The sequence below is a fragment of the Fusarium flagelliforme genome (genome assembly GCF_020744385.1).
Source record: "Fusarium flagelliforme strain FIESC 12 MPI-CAGE-AA-0113 chromosome Unknown B0J16scaffold_5, whole genome shotgun sequence".
Classification (NCBI taxonomy): Eukaryota; Fungi; Ascomycota; class Sordariomycetes; order Hypocreales; family Nectriaceae; genus Fusarium; species Fusarium flagelliforme.
The window spans coordinates 2,032,693-2,050,552 of record NW_025763507.1 but is presented as its reverse complement, the minus strand read 5'-3'; the positions used below and the strand labels follow the sequence as shown (position 1 = coordinate 2,050,552).

At 48.5% G+C, this 17,860-nt stretch overlaps 7 protein-coding genes across 7 annotated transcripts; 2 read left to right on the top strand and 5 right to left on the bottom strand.

Annotated features, from left to right (window-relative positions):
- Positions 1-398: 398 nt before the first annotated feature.
- Positions 399-964, bottom strand: B0J16DRAFT_270983 (microtubule-associated protein; the record flags this gene model as incomplete). The annotated part of the gene is made up of 3 exons (XM_046123564.1): positions 399-447; positions 504-721; positions 875-964. The coding sequence occupies 3 exons, from the start codon at positions 962-964 to the stop codon at positions 399-401; spliced, it is 357 nt and encodes a 118-aa protein (XP_045981364.1).
- Positions 965-2,605: 1,641 nt separating this feature from the next.
- Positions 2,606-4,460, top strand: B0J16DRAFT_344919 (Coproporphyrinogen III oxidase). The gene is made up of 2 exons (XM_046128215.1): positions 2,606-3,122; positions 3,179-4,460. Exons 1-2 carry the CDS (start codon positions 2,919-2,921, stop codon positions 4,196-4,198), a joined length of 1,224 nt encoding a protein of 407 aa, XP_045981363.1. The 5' UTR covers positions 2,606-2,918; the 3' UTR covers positions 4,199-4,460.
- A 931-nt stretch (positions 4,461-5,391) lies between these two features.
- On the bottom strand, positions 5,392-6,823 carry B0J16DRAFT_157276 (maintenance of mitochondrial structure and function-domain-containing protein). Its single transcript, XM_046122151.1, has 3 exons — positions 6,462-6,823; positions 6,130-6,401; positions 5,392-6,073 (listed from the first exon to the last, which is right to left on the bottom strand). The coding sequence occupies exons 1-3, from the start codon at positions 6,646-6,648 to the stop codon at positions 5,501-5,503; spliced, it is 1,032 nt and encodes a 343-aa protein (XP_045981362.1). The 5' UTR covers positions 6,649-6,823; the 3' UTR covers positions 5,392-5,500.
- Positions 6,824-8,534: 1,711 nt separating this feature from the next.
- On the top strand, positions 8,535-9,794 carry B0J16DRAFT_157255 (adenylate kinase-domain-containing protein). Its single transcript, XM_046122150.1, has 4 exons — positions 8,535-8,894; positions 8,953-9,005; positions 9,079-9,233; positions 9,345-9,794. The coding sequence occupies exons 1-4, from the start codon at positions 8,747-8,749 to the stop codon at positions 9,763-9,765; spliced, it is 777 nt and encodes a 258-aa protein (XP_045981361.1). The 5' UTR covers positions 8,535-8,746; the 3' UTR covers positions 9,766-9,794.
- Positions 9,795-10,737: 943 nt separating this feature from the next.
- Positions 10,738-13,593, bottom strand: B0J16DRAFT_271398 (uncharacterized protein; the record flags this gene model as incomplete). Its single annotated transcript, XM_046123578.1, has 5 exons — positions 10,738-10,938; positions 11,038-11,124; positions 11,392-13,149; positions 13,198-13,479; positions 13,549-13,593. The coding sequence occupies 5 exons, from the start codon at positions 13,591-13,593 to the stop codon at positions 10,738-10,740; spliced, it is 2,373 nt and encodes a 790-aa protein (XP_045981360.1).
- Positions 13,594-15,344: 1,751 nt separating this feature from the next.
- On the bottom strand, positions 15,345-15,705 carry B0J16DRAFT_385997 (uncharacterized protein; the record flags this gene model as incomplete). The annotated part of the gene is made up of 2 exons (XM_046131547.1): positions 15,345-15,450; positions 15,521-15,705. The coding sequence occupies 2 exons, from the start codon at positions 15,703-15,705 to the stop codon at positions 15,345-15,347; spliced, it is 291 nt and encodes a 96-aa protein (XP_045981359.1).
- Positions 15,706-16,442: 737 nt separating this feature from the next.
- Positions 16,443-17,819, bottom strand: B0J16DRAFT_344908 (uncharacterized protein). The gene has a single exon (XM_046128214.1). It carries the CDS (start codon positions 17,623-17,625, stop codon positions 16,816-16,818), a length of 810 nt encoding a protein of 269 aa, XP_045981358.1. The 5' UTR covers positions 17,626-17,819; the 3' UTR covers positions 16,443-16,815.
- Positions 17,820-17,860: the final 41 nt, after the last annotated feature.

Genomic DNA, 17,860 nt, shown 5'->3' with positions numbered 1-17,860 from the left:
CCTACGTACCTATCACTGGTCGCGAAAAGGTTTGACTTGCCCATGACCAACATACTTGTGAGGCTTTTAGACTGCCATGCTTGTACAGTTCATATCTGTGCAAGTATCTACTATCGGCAGAGAAGTTGACAACAGGAATCACTGGGGATATTGCCAAATGGGTTAGGCAATTTAGAGTGCTGTGGTGAGCGTTACAACTTGCGGCCGTTGTCAGGCTGACAGCGCCAAACATATATTGTTACCATGAAGAGCAATAAGCACTCTGTCGGAGCCCAGTCTCTGGACTCTGAAAGTTGAGAAGAACATAACCAGTGATCATCAAAATAGTGACCCAAAACACGACCGTAACGCCTTCATTTCCCGGCTCGGAAAAGAAATCCCATCCCACACCATTGTCCTTACGCCTCGCCGAAGGTGTTCTCGCCGGAGTAGGTGATATAGAGGAAGCTACAGGTGCCCATGTTAGTAATTCGTCTTTCTTTCATATTGATCGGAAACCATACCCGTCCTCGTCCTTGTGCTCTTCGTAGATGCTGCTCATCAAGGCAGCTGTCGGGGGAAGAACCTCGTCGACGAAGATGAAGATGGCCTTCTCGGGAGACAGCTTGATTCGCTTGCGGATGACGTAGACAAACTGGCCGACGGTCAAATCGGCAGGGACCAGATACTTCTTCTTGTCGATGGTGGCGATGTCGCTCTTCTCAACCTTTTCGCAGATGACCTATACGAAGCATGTCAGCATGTTGTTGAGGGAGAGAGATGGAGGTTGGAAGGCGGTCACTGGGCAAGGACAAGCGCCCCCAGTTTCGTTGTCGGGTGGAAATAGAAGTTGAGGTCGAAAAGAAGGGGAAATATCGATTGCGAAAATACATACCGGAATACGGTCAGCGTACTTCTGTCGAATGCGCTCGGCCTCAGCCTTACGCTTCTCGAAGGGGTGCTCGTCCTTGAACTTGCTACGCATATTGACGGTGGTGGTTGATCAGTAGAGGCGGTAAGTGTTATATCAAGAGTGGAATCCGAAAGTCGCGATGACGGTTGTCTCGAGGCAGCGGGAAAGCCAAAAGGTTTTGAATGAGGAAAAGGAAAGGAAGAAGTAGTGATGGCCGCGGGATGGAGATAAGAAAAAAGAATTAGGTTACGGTTTGCTTGCGTCAGGCAGAAGAAGTAGGTGAGGTGAGGAAATGCATAGAGTGACAGAAGGTGGCAGTGACACAGACACGGTACTAAGGTACAAACAGATGAGCGGTCGGCCAGCCCAGAGTTAACTTCCATGGGAGGCAGCAGTGGAGGGGCAGTCCAAGTCCTATAGGTACCTACCTACCTAGGTGAGATAGGCACCTACAGCACATCAGTACCCAGGCGGCAGCTCAGCCAAGTGGCAGCAGGACACTTCGAGCACCCAACCTCACTCACACTGACTGGACATGCGCGCGGGGCTACATGGCTAAACTATAAATGGCTTAGCTTTGTCATGCTCGGTGAATCACAAGAGGCCCCGCGAGGCAACAATGGCGGGGAAACAGCATGTCACGTCGTACTGTATCGTCACAGGGTCAAGCAGGATGAAAGTTTGGAAGAACTGGGATTCTTGAGTTATCGACGAGTGACTTATCAATAAAGATAAAAGACTGTCAGGATCCGACGGGCCTGATTAACGACGCCAGGTAATTACTCAAGTAAGTGGTTTCAACTTACCTACTAGATACCAAGGTAGGTAGGTTGGTATCTGGGAAAGTCTACCTATCATTGCCAGAGCTGTTGTAAGTAGAATGCAGCCAAAGAGTACCTAATCTAGTACCTATTCCCCCACGTCCAGCGACTTGCATTTGTCAGGGTTCTCTGTTGTTGTAAGTGTCCATTTGTCAATTCATGATACGGATTAAAAACTCTTAGTAGTACTTACCTACCTGTACCTACCTTAGTAGGTACCTAGGTAGTAGGTATGGACTTTAGCAGGGGCTTGTCCGTGGTCGGCTTCCAAAACTCATTACTGCCCATATTCAAACATCAGTCGATCGGTTGCCTCTTAGCGACTGCGCGAAACCTTTCGAATCTAGGTATAGATGTTAGCTTCAATAGCTTAGTAGTACACTCCAACAAACATTGAAGCATGTTTCGACCACTTATAATACTCAAAGCACGAATGCTATAAATCTCAGGATACCTACCTAGTCAGAAGGCTAATGTATTCCGACGTTCTAGTCAGGAAAGGGAAGCCCCTTGCTTTTCCGTGGTCAAAGTCATCGACGCCACTTGAGATATCCGATTATCAGCTCAATTTAAGCTATCACTTTAAGCATGACAAAGCTGAAGCTGGTAAAGAAGTGAAAGTCTTTCCGCCAACGTTAGCAGCTGCATAGATAGATATACCCAATACTACACTCACCAGAATAGAAGAGTCGTGCTCTTACAAATATCACAGTTTTTGGATTACCTCCCGTGTTAGAACACAAAAGCCCTGAAAAGACCTCGACGGTTCGTGATCCGTGGAACGGAGCTACGATGGTTTGTTTTAGTACGGCCGAATGGTGCGTCGATTTTGACCCCCCTTGGCACCGGCCGTGAGTTGTTCTGCTCCGCTCCACATATGTTAGAGGTAGGTATGTAGGTAGACAAGGAGGTACGGAGACTGCTAGCCGGGCTATTAGTACAGTAGCCAAGACCTCCACCAAAAGAAGCCAATTGCCGAACATTCGATTTTGACTATCACCCGAGTTCTCAGTTGTTCTAATCCTTCCTTCTGTCGGACGGACCCTGGCCTTATCCTTCAAGTGGCCTCATCCGAAACGCCTGATCGTCGTCTCTTCTCTTCTCTTCTGTTCTTCTCATTCTCATTCTCGTTCTCGTTCTCGGCCTTGGGCCTTGTTTTGCCGCCACCCTTTCCCGGGTTCTCGGGTCGAATATATAATATCGTCATGGCTGCCAGACGGCCTGCCCAGCGCTTTGCTGCGCAACTTACTTCTCCTTCCGCACGCTTATTAAGAACTCAATTCGCTTCTCCGAGACGCTGGCTGTCTAGTTCTGCCGGCCCCAAAGCTTCTCGATCAACTTACTCCGGCTCTACGCTGTGGCTCGTTGCTGTTACTCTTGGCGCAGCTGCCCCCTTAGCCTACAAGATGGTACAAAACACCTCCCAGTCAGTGAGAGAGTTAGTCACTGAACACAATAATCACAGGCTGAAATCGAACCCGTCAACGCCGATCCTTCCACCCTTGCCGACCGCGATGCCCAGAAGAAGCGCGAGTCGGGCGTCACTGAGGATTCACCTATGCGACTACGCATGGAAAAGTTTATTCGAGAGCAGCAAGCCCAGATCGTTGCCGAACTCGAGAGAGTTGACGGCAAAAAGTTTCGCAAGGATGAATGGGAGCGTCCCAACGGAGGAGGCGGTACCACCTGCGTTCTCCAAGAAGGAAACGTTTTCGAGAAGGCTGGTCTCGGTGTGAGCGTCGTCTACGGCTCGCTTCCTAAGCCTGCCATTGAGAAGATGCGAGCCAACCACAAGACCATGGACCCTAACATGGAATCAATCGACTTCTTTGCTGCAGGCCTCAGCATGGTTCTTCACCCTTACAACCCTATGGCCCCAACGGTGCACCTTAACTACAGATACTTCGAAACGGCCAACCCCGACGGCACATCTCAGGCTTGGTGGTTTGGCGGTGGTTGTGATTTGACACCTTCATACCTCTTCGATGAGGACGCGATACATTTTCATAAGACGATCAAGGCCGCTTGCGATGCTCACGATAAGGAATACTACCCACGATTCAAGAAGTGGTGCGACGAGTACTTTTATAACAAGCACCGGGGCGAGGCCCGTGGTATTGGCGGCATCTTCTTCGATGACCTTGATGAAACGGAACGCGATCGCGAGAACACATTCTCGTTTGTCCAAGACTGTCTGAAGGCATTCCTCCCATCCTACATCCCCATTATCGAAAAGCGAAAGGACATGCCTTACACTGAGGCAGAGAAAGACTGGCAGCAACTGCGCCGTGGCAAGTACGTCGAGTTCAACCTTGTGCACGATCGCGGTACAGCATTCGGTCTTAACACACCCGGCTCAAGAGTTGAGAGCATTCTTATGAGTTTGCCGTTGACAGCTGGCTGGAAGTATATGCATGAACCCGAGCCTAAGAGCAGGGAGCAGCGCCTGGTAGATGTCCTCAGAGACCCCAAGGAGTGGGTTTAAAATATCTAAGTCTTGGACTTAACCGAGGAAACAGAGCCATTCGGTAGTATGAGGCAGAGCGATTGTTTAGTGTATCATATGTGAGAATCATAGATGGGGACACCCGGGGCGGTTCAGGCTACAAATGGGGACAATAGACATGACTGTAAGGTACTACAAAAATTCACAATAATACATAGAAGCCATGAATATCTTTCGCGGAGATTTTAAATACGTAAGAATCGAAAGGAAGGCAATCTTCTTTCTCTTTTTCCTTTTTTCATAATTTCTTTTTTTTTTTTTTTTTTTTTTAGGAGTCAAAGCTTTATGTTGTCTAGAAATCATGACCTCCGCGTCAACATCAGCGTGGAGACTGATTAGGTACTCTGTAGCTTCTATCTCTACAACCATCAAGCCATGTAAAATCGTCCTCGGTTTGACGGCAATGGAGTCTCTCCCTTCCCATCGTCAGATAATAACATCTCTCATATGTTCTATTTCCACCATCGCGCCATCGACTGCAGATGATACCTCATCTACGCAGCCATCTCGAGCTACTCAACCATCCACATTGTCACCACTTCAAGCTTTCTCGCCCTCTCAACGACCTCTACTCCTGACTCTCCATGTATTATTTCCAAATCTTGTGCTTCCAGCTCTGGACCTTCTCGACCGAAGACTCGTCACCAGACTAGTGCGCAACCAGGAACTTCAAAATGACAGTTCCTTGGATACAATGAACGATATGTTTCTCGTTCGTTCCCTCGGTACGACCCTCTCGCGCCGCACTCGCGACTACAGCCTCTCGTCTAAACGATACGTCGTTCATCTTAATGCATGGAACTGTTCGTGTGCGAGCTTCACAATGGATGCATTCACTGGTCACCGCGCGCCAGCAACAGGTCAAGCAGAGCAATTGCCCCCTCTACGTGAGGTATCGTCTTATGGAGGCATGAGTCTGGATTTGGGGGAAGATGCACCGTCCTGCTGCAAACACTTACTCGCCTGTTTACTTGCAGATAGGTGGTCAGAGATGATTGGCATGTATGTTGAGGATCGAGTTATCTCACGGGAAGATCTGGCAGGTATTGTTGCGGACATATGAAAATGGCTCTGGTTAGCATCACCGAAATGATCGCCTGCTTGAGACGATCTGTGATGCGTATTATCCTGTTTCCATCCTCTAAGAGTCCACTGATATAATCATTGTACAAAGACGCCTTTGCCTTAACCTTCGGCTAGGATATCGTCTTAGTGTCCCTCTGCCAGACGCCAAAGAGCCTCAGTTAAAGTCTAGTCATCTGCTAGGTCTCTCTTCTTCATTTATTTCTTGGTCTCCTTGTTCTCCTTGTCTTTGTCGCCGCCTTCCTTGGGGTCGGCGCTCGCTCCGTTTGCGCCCTCCTTCTTCTCGTCCTTGTTGATCTCCTCTTTCTTGGCCTCTTTCTCCTCCTGCTGTTGCCTGTTCTGGATCTTGTTCTCGATAAGATCATGGAATGCTGTGATGGCACGGATCAGACTGCTCAGGTAAATAGCCATAAGCTGGTCGTTGGTCTTGACGCTCATGGCATATGCCAACTCGCCTCCACCTGACTTGCCATCTCTCTCGGGTGTGGAAAGGTTAGGCAAAAGGTTGAAAACATCCTGGAGGTTTCCAAGAATCGCATGGTTGACGGGTAGTTGTTTGTCGAGAACCTTCTGGAGGTATGCGCCGATATCTCGCAGACGCAGGTGTAGACCCTGCAGTGATTGCAGCTGATTTGTGACTCGTGTAGATAGTGTTCCGGCGGCCACATCGCGAATATCTCTTAGCAGATGCTCGACGCCAATTTCTTCTGCCTCCTCAGCTTCGATCACAGAAGGGGTATGGACAAATGTTCGTGCGGTGGTTGTGCCGTCCTGGCAAGTGTCAGTGGTTTGCTCGGCAGCAGGGCTAGTATAGGCTGTCAACGTACATCCTTGATCTCATCAACGGCAAAGTATGCGTCTGTGGGTACTCCGGACTCCTTGGGCTGAACATCAACAATGACGAGGAGTGGGTTGGGTGTATAGCGCTTGAAGAGTTCGTTGATCTCCAAATCGGATGCGCGAAGCTTGGGACCGGTGTGGTACCATCCTATGAGCTTCTCTCGGGCATTGACCTTTTTGAACATGTCGTTCATCGACTCGACATAGTTGTGGTCAAGGAACCATACTGAAGGATCCTTGTCATCCTCCTCAAAGGGAACTACAATAATCATGGTAAGCGATGTTCAACTCGTAGTGTCGTGACATTAGAGTAACGCACCAGCAAAGCTATTGGACACTCTCACGTCGTTTCCATCGTTTTGTCCCAAGAGAACACCCACTACTCGTCGCTTTGTCTTTGTGGAAACAGTTCGGTTGTAGTGGTCGACAGCGGAGAGAAGGACGAGGGGCGCAACAGTGACGTTTCGAGTGACGAGAGAGAGAGTTTCCGCTGTTGTGGTAGGCATCGTTGCTTCGTCGATGGGTATCTGGTACAACGAATATTGTATGAATGGAAGAGAAATCAATGCGCAATCTTGGTCGTGCAGTCGCGGTCAAGTTGAGAACAGGGTCGTTATGTTGATGCAGTGGTTATTGTGGCCGCACGTACGTAGTCTGGAGGCTGCCTTCTTGGACAGAAGCTTAGCTCCCAATTGGGCCAGGCACCTTGGAGGCTCCAAGCTCCTGCCTTATGGCACCGCATCACGTGCAAACAGCCACAGTCGAAGCCGGCGCCACATAGGTTTCCAGGCATGAGGTGAAGGCTGAAGCAACATAGGTAGGTAGCAGATACCATAGGGTACTCTATTCAAGGTTCATTAAGAAAATAAGCAGGCAGCACAGTCCTTTTTTCTTTTCTTTTCTTTTTCAACCCCAATTGAAGGTATCTTACTATCAGTGAGGAAGTCTATACTTGATGCTAACATCACTGAATTTCTGAGAGCATAAGATAAGTGTCTCAGGTACCTTATCAATTCAACATGTGCCCTGAGAGCGCTGTGTATGCCTGCACTCGCTGGAGGTTTTGAGTTGCTGGTAGATACAGGTATAACAGGTCTGCTGAGTAAAAGTTTCATACCTAAGGAGGATGGGTCTACCTCTACCTAAGTAAGCGAGTACCTGGTGCAGACCAGAAGACATTACTGCGGATGGATCGAAACCAGCGTATTCGTCAAACAATTACGAATCCGGCGACAGCTGATCAAGTACATCAAATGACAAATACCTACCCACGTATATATCGTTTTTAGGAGAAAAGAACAGGGAGGAATTCGATACTGACCTCATCTTGGCCTTGACATCTGGATGTTTCTAATAGTAATCTAGTAGTCATCCTTGCTTGATGCCGGCTATTTCCACACCTTAGTTTACAGACACGTGGGCGCAAGCTACCAAAATTATCGACGACAGGCGTGGGCACGGCAGTCTATAACTCATTGAGAAGAAAATTGCCTCCCTGATGATGGGGTCAAAGATCAGGAAGGGTCGTGAGAAACATACTAACTGTTCGCGCAGAACGAATTACGAGCGGGCTAGAAGAAGTGATGTGTTAATAACCCATGGATCCAATGTCAATTAAGTTGAATGGACTGAAATCGGCGGTGATATTTCGGATCAAAGGACGCCGGGTTGGCTCAATAACGCACCACCTGAACCTCGGCCCTACTGGCCGAATATGCTCTATTTGGACGACATACCGCGGATGGCTTCGGTCGATCACGGCTATAATGTCTCGTCGTCTTGATATCAGATGAGGCAACAGGATACCTTATGTCCCGGGTGCAACAGTTGTTGAGAATGATGTGTTTGATGCTACCCTGGGTCAGTTGTTGATAACCATACTGCAGATGGATGAAAGACATTGGATAGATCAAGACGACAGTAAATCCGTCAAGAACAATACTGAGCGGCAAGTCTTTCTATATGAACTCGAACATATAGATGCTACTTACCACTCGCAGGATAGAAGAACTGCTTATACATTGAGCCATGTTGTTGTAATTTGCCTGTTAAAAATATGTGGTAGGTAACAAATGGTAACGCCGTAGCTGTACCGAAAATTTGTCCAGAGGATTAGACAACCTGTAACTTACAGTGAACAACTCGACTTGAGTGTCTATAAACCAACATATCCCCAATTACTAGTACTAACTTATCCTAACGGGAGGCTGATAGAAACCTACAATTCAGAGTTACCGTGCAAACTTTAGTACGTAATACCTATAGCCTGCATCCATCCCCAGCAAGTTTTAGCACTCGTCAATGTTGAACAGGGGTAGAACCCCCATCATCATCGCTACAGTAGAAATAGCCCGCCTTGAACCAATCACAGCTCGCGAAAGCTGCTCCTCCAAACCTCCCGTCCTCCGGCTACGCACCCAAGATTTCCCAGTCTTGAGTTTGTTTCTCTCTTTTTCTCTTCCTTCTTCCAATCCATTCCCTCAGCCTCGCACCGAATAACAAGGACTGTCGTCAACTCAGCCTTTGCATCTTTAAATCTGCCCAAAGGTTCTCACCAATTGCACGCCAAACCACGTTTCAATTCCACCTTCCGCAACCGCCAAGATGGGTTTCATTGAGGACGAGCTCAAGCAGCTTAAGGATGTCATCAGCACCATTGACACGCGCATTAAGAAGCTTGAGGCGCGTGCCACCGGCGGTCCTGTGTCTACCGAGGAAATCCGAATGATCCTTATCGGTCCTCCTGGTGCCGGTGAGTAGTTTTCCGTGTCGCAATGCTACTAAAGTGCTGTACTGACTTTGCTTCACAGGTAAGGGTACTCAGGCCCCCAAGATCAAGGAGCGCTTCTCCTGTTGCCACCTGGTATGTTAATTCTCGTGAGATCCGTTGAAAACATGAGCGCAGTATTTCTGATATTTGTTTTCTCCTTACACAGGCTACCGGCGACATGCTGCGATCCCAGGTCGCTAAGAAGACCCCTCTTGGTGTCGAGGCCAAGAAGATCATGGATGCGGGCGGTCTGGTCAGCGACGAGATCATGATTGGCATGATCAAGGAGGAGCTCAACAATAACAAGGAGTGCTATGGCGGGTGAGTCGCATGTTCTCGAGATTTTTGACCGCTTCATATTTTGGTGCTGGGAATCTCGACCCTATATCGGTGATCTGCAAAAACAGCAGAAGCTAATAATTCGCGCGGTAGCTTCATTCTCGACGGTTTCCCCCGAACTGTTCCCCAGGCCGAGGGTCTCGACGCCATGCTCGCAGAGCGCAACCAGAAGCTTCAGCACGCCGTCGAGCTCCAGATCGACGACTCTTTGCTCGTTGCTCGTATTACTGGCCGATTAGTCCACCCCGCTTCCGGCCGCTCATACCACACCACCTTCAACCCTCCCAAGGAGTACATGAAGGACGACATTACTGGCGAGCCCCTTATCCAGCGAAGTGACGACAACGCCGATGCTCTCAAGAAGCGTCTTGTCACCTACCACAAGCAGACCAAGCCCGTTGTGGGCTATTACCAGAAGACCGGTATCTGGAGCGGCCTCGATGCCAGCCAGGAACCTGGTCAAGTATGGAAGAACATGCTCAAGGTCCTCAACGAGAAGCGAGGACAGCACTAGAGGGTCACTGGAGCGGCCAGTCGTCAGCCGCCTTTTCACGTGGCTGATATCAAGACGATTACTGTGCGAAATTAAAAGCCAGCTCGTCTTGGATATATGAACGGTATGAATTGTAAACTGGGAAGGTGGATGGAAGAACGGGCAATCCAGTCTTCCAGGCCGAGGCGTTAAAAGGGTAGAGGGTTTGTCTGCGGTCTTGTGGCCATTTGTGGAAAAAGCTACCTACTTTGAACAACGATCCGCCATGTATCAAAATGTCTTTTACAATAGTTTTCAACCAACAGAGAGTTGGCTTACAAGCGTTTACCCTTCTTAGTCCATGATCATTCATACGAGATGAGCTAGCATCCAGCAAACCCCTTGGCATTCTCTGTCCATGATTATAGCATCACCAATAAGAAGCAATGAAATGCATGTTCCAACCGTTACATAATATTGGTTGCTGTCATGCGAGTTTCTTTGCGCACACAAATCATGTGACCGAATTCATCTCGACAGCTTAGCACATGTCCATTGCACCACATGAAATGCCCAGAGAATGAATCCTAGGCATGCAATATCTATACTGGTCACCTCGTAGAATGCATCTTCTATGAATGCAGCAATCCTCGATTCTGCCACGAAACTACCAAGCAATGACGCCCGTTTCAAGAAACTCCCAGAGCTCCCTCGCAATGCTTCAAAGACAAATCAAGAAAGAGGAAATGAGGACTGCGCTGGATACCCAAGGCGGGGCCCTCAGAGATAAGAATGTCGGATCAAGAAAGTGATCGAAAAATGATGTTGAGCGCTGAATGTGAGACAAGACAGTGATGGAACGATAACATGAATAGTTGATAGTCGACGAGACTGGCGTGTCATGAAGGCTATGTCACACACAGTATGCATATTTTGATGGGCCTTGAAGAGGATAAAAGGGGGTTTTCTCACCCCGCAAGTACCTATCGCTTCGGGGTCGCTGACAGGGGAAGGTCAGTAGAGGTAGAGCGAGTCGCGGAAGCGCAACTGACCATTGACCATCTGCCTCTGCTTGTTAAGCCAGCTCCGTGGAGCTTCGTGCCGCCGTTGCAAAACGACATGGTTACTTTGAAGGCGACTCGTCAGATCATACCAAGCTGATGCAATGAGAGAGTTCTCTCTTTCGAGGTTCCGGATAATTTCATCACTTGCGGCCTTGAGTTACGGATAGTCAGTAGAGATTTCAGTCACAGCTAGAAGCAAAGCGCAGTTCAAACAAGTGTGGTCGATATCTGAGTAGGAGTATAGACGTACCTTTTGCGCTGCCACTGCCTCGCCGTCATGCGCAGCTTTCAGTTTACGTTGCAGGTCAATTCTATCCGTCTCTGACCGTTCCAATTGCTAAATCCATCTTGTCAGCCAACATTCTCTCATAGGCGAACCCGGAGACTCCCCCTGCTTGAGGGGACGTCGAGGAAGGTGAGCAGATGGGGGGAAAGCTATTTCCTTGGGGTGGAGAGGCGAGTCTGTGGCTGCGTTTGTGTTCTCGCCAGCGAGATCCGCGAACAACTGCTGAACATCTTCGTCTCCCACTGACAATTTATCGACCGGGACGACCACTTGGTCATCCTCATCGCCAAACATGATTGTACGATAGAAAACACTCACCTCGCGGATTTCTCTGAGACGATTTCGTAGTTTCTCAATCAGTTCGCCCTTCTTGCTACCGTCGGACGCATCGCCTTCGCCACCGCCAGTGATATCTTGGAGCTCTCTACCCTCTTCAACCTCCTTGCGCAATTTATCCTTGGCAAGAAGTGCTTCGACAAGTTGAGTTTGCTGTGCGTCTCGCTCTGAGATGCAATAACTGAGCTGTTCCCTAGCGTGGTCGAGCTCAGATTTGAGAGATGAGATGATAACCACATCGGAGCTCTTGATTTCCTTTAGGGCATCGGCGCCTTCTTTGTCGAGTGCGGAAAGCTGCGCTTTAGCAGCGAGGAGTTCGCGGCCTTGATCAGCTACTTGAGCAGAGAGATCCTTCTCTCGCTTCCTGGATTGTTCTAGCTCAAATTCGCACTGCATGAGTGTTTGCTTAATGTTAATAAATGCTTTGGTCCTGTAGAAGTCGGCAGTAAGTATGTGTGTACCTTCAGGTGAACAAGCATCGTTTATGGCTTTGACTAACCCTTCACCGGTCATGTTGTTAATCAGGGCTTCCATCTGTTCATGGAGAACGGCGTGTTTTTCGAAAATATCATTATGACTCTTCTGAACATGGGCACGCTGCCGCTTCTCTTCGTCAAGCTCCCGGCGGAGAGGAGCGGTATCTCCAGAGCCGACAGTGCTACGCAGCAAGTCGTTCTCAGCCTTTAGCCGGGAGAGTTCCAAAGGAAGGTTCACTTGGCCAGGCTGGGTATCCTCGTTAGCTGCGTCATTAAGTTCATCTTCAAGGCTAGATGCCATGTCCAGCGCACCGGGTGCTGCGCTTTGAGAACCTGCACCACTCTCGAGCTGCTCCTGTAGATCTTTGATGAAGTTCTCATCATGGTTTTGTCGTGCTCTCAAGCGAATCACTTCGTCCTCAAGTGCCGCAATATCCTTCATCAGCTGGTTCTTCTGGCTGCGTTCGTCCCACAGATGCTGTTCGGACTGAGTAATCATTTTGGTTAACTCATCCTCTGCCTTCCTGGTACGAGCGCCTCTGTCCTGATCTTCCAACAAGATTCTGATCTGGTCTTGCAGTTCAGTCTTCTCGTATTGAAGGTTTTGCACTTCTTTGACGAGATGCTGCTGGGTTTCAAGTTTTTGCTTGTACCGGTCTGCAGTGTTGGCCTTCTTCTCAAAGTCTTCGGCTTTGTGTTTCCACTCTGAGACTTGGTCACGAAGCTCTTCGGCCTCTTTACACTTCTCTGTCAGTTTTGTAACCTCTGCCTCGAGTTGTGACTTGGCCCGTTCATGACTGCGTATCATTTCCTCTTTTTGAGTGATGATCTCCATCTGATCTTGCACCTCTATCTCTAGATTTTTGATGATTTCGGTATGGTTAACACCATCTGCAGTGGCTTTTCGCAAGACCTCAAGCTCTCGGTCGTTTTTCTCCTTGTCAGATCGGAGTTCTTCATAACTTGTTTGGAGATGGTCAAGCCGAGTGATGTAGTCTGAGAGCTTTATATTGGCCGATTCAAGTCTTGCGCGCAATAGTGCATTCTGCTCCTCAACGATGAGATCGATATCTCGCGCTTCCATGACAGCGTCAACAGCCTCGTCAACATCCTCATCTCCATGCGAGTCGTTGATGTCTTGCTGTATGGATTGTATGATTTGCATGATCTCTGCTTGCGTTTGTTTGTCGAGGCCGGTGATTCGAGGAATATAGTGATGGGCTTCGGGGCCCAGAAGAACCACAGCTAGCATAACAGCCAGAATCTGGTAGATTAGCAACGGCCGATATAAATCGGATGGACCAAGGTTTACCTGACTGATGCCCTGAGCATCAGGATTCTCAGCGATAGCATGATAATTGAACTTCTTGGCCTGGCAAGCAAGTTCAGGGACAGAACGTCGAATATGGCGGAAAAGACCCTTGTAGACATTCTGGATATTACGCTTATTGTATCGCGAGGTGTTAGAATTCGTTTCGAGTGCGGACGTGTCAAAACTAGGATCCAGCTGATGTAGAATTAAACCAAGTGTGACACCATCGACAAGGTCTTCGTAGGATTCAACCATTCGTTTCGGCTCGAACACTCGCTTGATCTGAGGGAAACCTTTGGTGAGCGGGGAGCTAGAAGACGGTGAAGGCGTTTCCAAGGAGAGACATCTTACGGCTTTGATAAGCGCAGCCTGCGCGTTGGCACTATAGCCTGGCATTCTGTAAAATTTTAGGCCCTGCACCAAGTTGTGATCGGATTGAGTGGTTGTTCAAGTTGCTGTGATCGGAGGTGCAATGATGGTGGAATTGTTATAGGGAGTTGCGTCGCGTGTCTGAATGCAATGTTAACGATTGTGGAAGATTCGACGGCATGTCGAGAAAGGGAAATCGGGTATTTATAAGGAATTGTTATGAGAACTTCCAGAACGGATGTTCCATTGTTCTTCTATTGTCGAGTTGGTGTTCAGTGAGAACTCAAGGTCCGAGGAAGCATTGTTCTTCAACATTCGGTACCGTAGGTTGGGCGGCCCTTGTTGGCTCAAGCTATTATCGCTCGGCTTATCGATTTTGGCAGGGGTCCCGCCTGTACATACCTAGGTGCCTCCTACCTCTGCTGTCCATCTTGTACAGTTAGGTAGACCCGATGGATTGCCTGCTACCTGATAGGGGCCCGCCTATCCACCAGAGATTCGCTGAAATAGCGTGCTCGGGCAACCAATAGTAACCTCGTGGGTATAAACAGAGATATGTCTATTTGTAATTGGACCAAGACTAATATTAATCCTAAAGAGTCAGTCTCTTGCATGTTGCTTCGGTAGGGTAGTCGGATCTCCCTCTTGAAAGCCAGCAAACATGATATGGATGTTATTCATACGAGGTACAGTACTAATACTTAAATCTGTAACTTAATACTACCTACCTAGGTACATACAGAGTGCTAAGTCAGTACCTACTAGGTATTAACATAGGTGCTATTAACCTAGTAGGTACCTTGGGTGGATAGTCGCTAGATCGGGCTACAGTTTAGAACGTACAAACAATATCTACTTTCTTAACACTACCAACCTGGTAGGTATTACCTTACCTACCTCTATATTGCGTATTTTTTCGTATACTACAGCACCAAACTTTGGCCTTCCCACTACTTGCCAGAGTCTCGATATCAGGCCTTGAGACGGTCAGTGGTCCAAAAACCATTTACAACAGCATTACAATACCTTGAATATTGAAGGACCTGGAGAATGGCAACACTGGCATTGACGATTGACTGTGGCGTTGTGGCGCATACACTCATGACCTACACAGATAAGGGTTTGGAAGCGTCGTTCGAGACAAAGGTTGTCGCAGAAGTGCAGTAGAGTGATACCAAGAACATGAGTGACGTCCAACCGACGTAAAGGAGATGGCCAGACGCCGAGGTAAAAACAAGAAAGCGGCTGCCAGCATCCCTGATATTATTCGAAAGGCCAGGTGAGATGCGGTAATAATAAGTAGGAACTGTTCAGACAATCGTTGTCCAGTTTTACCAGTGGCTATTCGAACAAGTCTACGTAGTTACTGGACAATGAACTGGACATATCGCGGCCTTTTGCAGCATCCATACTAGTACTTCTGGGTTACCTGCATAACTATCAGTCCTTCAATGACGCTGAAGTATTACGCTCTGCCTGCCACTCTACTTCAGACTGACATTTGTCATCACTCTGCGGGAGCTCATGAACAACGAAAAAGTGAGGTAAAAATAAAGTATCATTTCGCCCTGTCAGAGGCCTGCAATAATAACGATAACGATTGATCGCATAGCGAGTGTCCTCAAGCATTCCCGTCGCTCCTGTCCTGTTAACGCCTATACCAAGGATATCAATATCCCAACTGCTGCTGTGGAAAGTAATCAGCTCATTTCGCAAAACATGCTGTTGTTTCGTCTTTAAATGGTCATCCGCTCAACACCTCAAGTCAAGTGCAGCCCCTAGTCCGTCGTCACAACTTCGTCCTTCTCGACACGGATTTGATGCTCCTCGTGATTGACCTGCACGATCTCGAGCGCCTTTTCAGGAGCGATAACGGAGAAGCCCCTAACCGAGGAGTTAGTGTCAAATAGTTATAGTGCCAAAAGGGCAGGGGATAATCGGTGAGTCTGCGTACTTGATGATTGAGTAGACATGAGTGATCTTTCCGCCAGCCTTCTTGAGGGCGTCTTTACACTCTTCGACGATGGAGTCGGGTGTGGACTCGTCCTCGAACCAGACTATGGCAGACTTCTTCTGTTCAACAGCGAAAACCCCAGGAGCAACTGCGAGCGCGGCAGCGAGAACGGGAAAGAATCTCATGTTGATAGATCGGGAACGTTGAAGCTTAGAGAAGTTTATCAATGGTGATTGTGATGATGTTTGCGACAAAGGCTGGCTTGATGTTGAAGCGTGGAATAATGGTGAGATGCTGGTTGCGTCAATGCGGAAGGCGACGGATGGTTTAAGAGTTTATATGGCTGGCGGGAGATGGCGACTGGAGGCAGGCCTGGGGTGCAGTACCTTAGTACATACCTCTAATAGAACTACTAGGTACCTACCTAGAGGTACGCCTAGGCTTGGTTGGTCTAGAACCTAACCCGACCAGTCTCATGTACCACCACAGGCAGACATGGAGGGTACCGCATGGACTCCAGGGATCACTCCACTGTATGTACCTAAGTACCTCCATTCATGCACAGACAACCTATGACCAGGAGCCATAGAAACTATACTATATTAGGCAGGCAATCCACTCCTGCTCACCAATCGCGTCGCTGAGAATGAGGGTACCTGAACTGAGGCACCAGGACAAATGTCCTACAACTACGTAAATGGCAAAACAATGGAAGCGATCGTAAGTTCAAAGCAGAGTACATTGACTACCACATGAGATAAGTTACCAACCTAGGTACCTAGTAGGACATTCTCGAGAGCCGCAAACATTCTTGTGGTCTTCGGATCGGGAAGCTGTTAAGCATGACGCTTTGTCGGTCCTACTTCTTCACGTCACCCTCTACAGAGAAATGTTGATATTCCATATCATCATGAGCAACGTTGCAGGGGAGACCAATTAGGCATGTATTCATCATAACTACAGTAGACTATCTGGTCTACCTATTGGCAGAATTCAGAAGGTGGCCTTTTGTCGCTATCGAACTTGATCCCTAAACTTTCCTTAAGCCTCCCGGCATGCTGCGTCCCCACAGCAATCTGGTGTAAGTCGAAGGCATGTAGGTCGCATATCTGCCAGCCAGGATCAGCAAATATATTGATGGCGACCGGAAAGTTCGAGGGTCTTGGTCGTGCAGAATCTGAAGAAATGTGTCGATGTAATCTAAATGCTGGGTAGTTTCCCTCTTCAATGTTAAAACGCTGTGAACGCTGAAGGTTCTCCTAACTCCAAGCCGAAAAGTTACCTGTTCAACGCGATCAAGTTCTCAAGGCTCCAGGAGCACTGTCGTTCTCACTCCAGACTTCTTTGCTCTCCTGTTCAACGGCTCTCATAGCAACTGCAACATCTTCTAGCCGAGTCACGACATCGATTACTCCTTGATTGACTCGCTGGAAATAACGATCGTTGGCTTCTCGTCGTTTCCTGGCTAACAGAATGTCCACTTCAGTCTCCTCTTCAAGCTTATGACCCAGCCTCTCTACCCCGGTGCCGCTGCTGTTAGGCCGCGAAATGCTGCTGCTTCCAACTGCGCTCTTCTCTGTGCCTTCAAGACCAGACTTTGACGTGTCTCCCAATGCGCCTTTTAGATTTCGAACTTCGGATCCAGTAACAGATCCCACATGATCAAGCTGTGCTGTTTCTATAACGTCGTCTGCTTCACTTCGTGCCCACGCTTGAGCGAGAGCAATCTGAGCGGCTCGCAGATCAGCTAGTTTTCTGTCATGATCTGGGCCAAAGACGTGAGTCCCCCCGGAAGCTGACAACTCAACTTCTTCCAATGTTGCTTGCATTTCGGACCATAAAAGATCGGTGCGGTCACCAGTTGCTCGGGTGCTCTCCGCGGGATACAACCCAGCGCGCTGGGGCACGACGGTCCCGGACCGTCCAGACTTGACAGACGGCGCACGCTCAGCGTTTGGCCTTAGGTTCGATTGTTGTCCTATAAAAGGCACAGTCGGAGGGTGAACATTTGTTAAGGAGGCATTTGAAGCTGAAGGGGAGGGATGCAGGAATAAAGAAGGGGGTGGATCTCGTTGCCGGCTCAGAGGTCGCGTTAGATGAGGCATTATGAAATCAGGAGCTTCTCGACTTAAAGATAGCAAAGTGTCGAGAGCAGTATAGTCTCTCTTGCTTCATTCCAGGCAAGTAGTCTACTGTATCAAACGGTGACTGGCGGACCCATCCGGCTTTGAGCTCAGTGACACACTAAGACAGTGTCAGTAGCATATGTAGAGACTGTACTTCACTCAGCCCATGGAAGTTTAAACATCAGTCCATCGCCAAGACCATCCACTGCGGGTT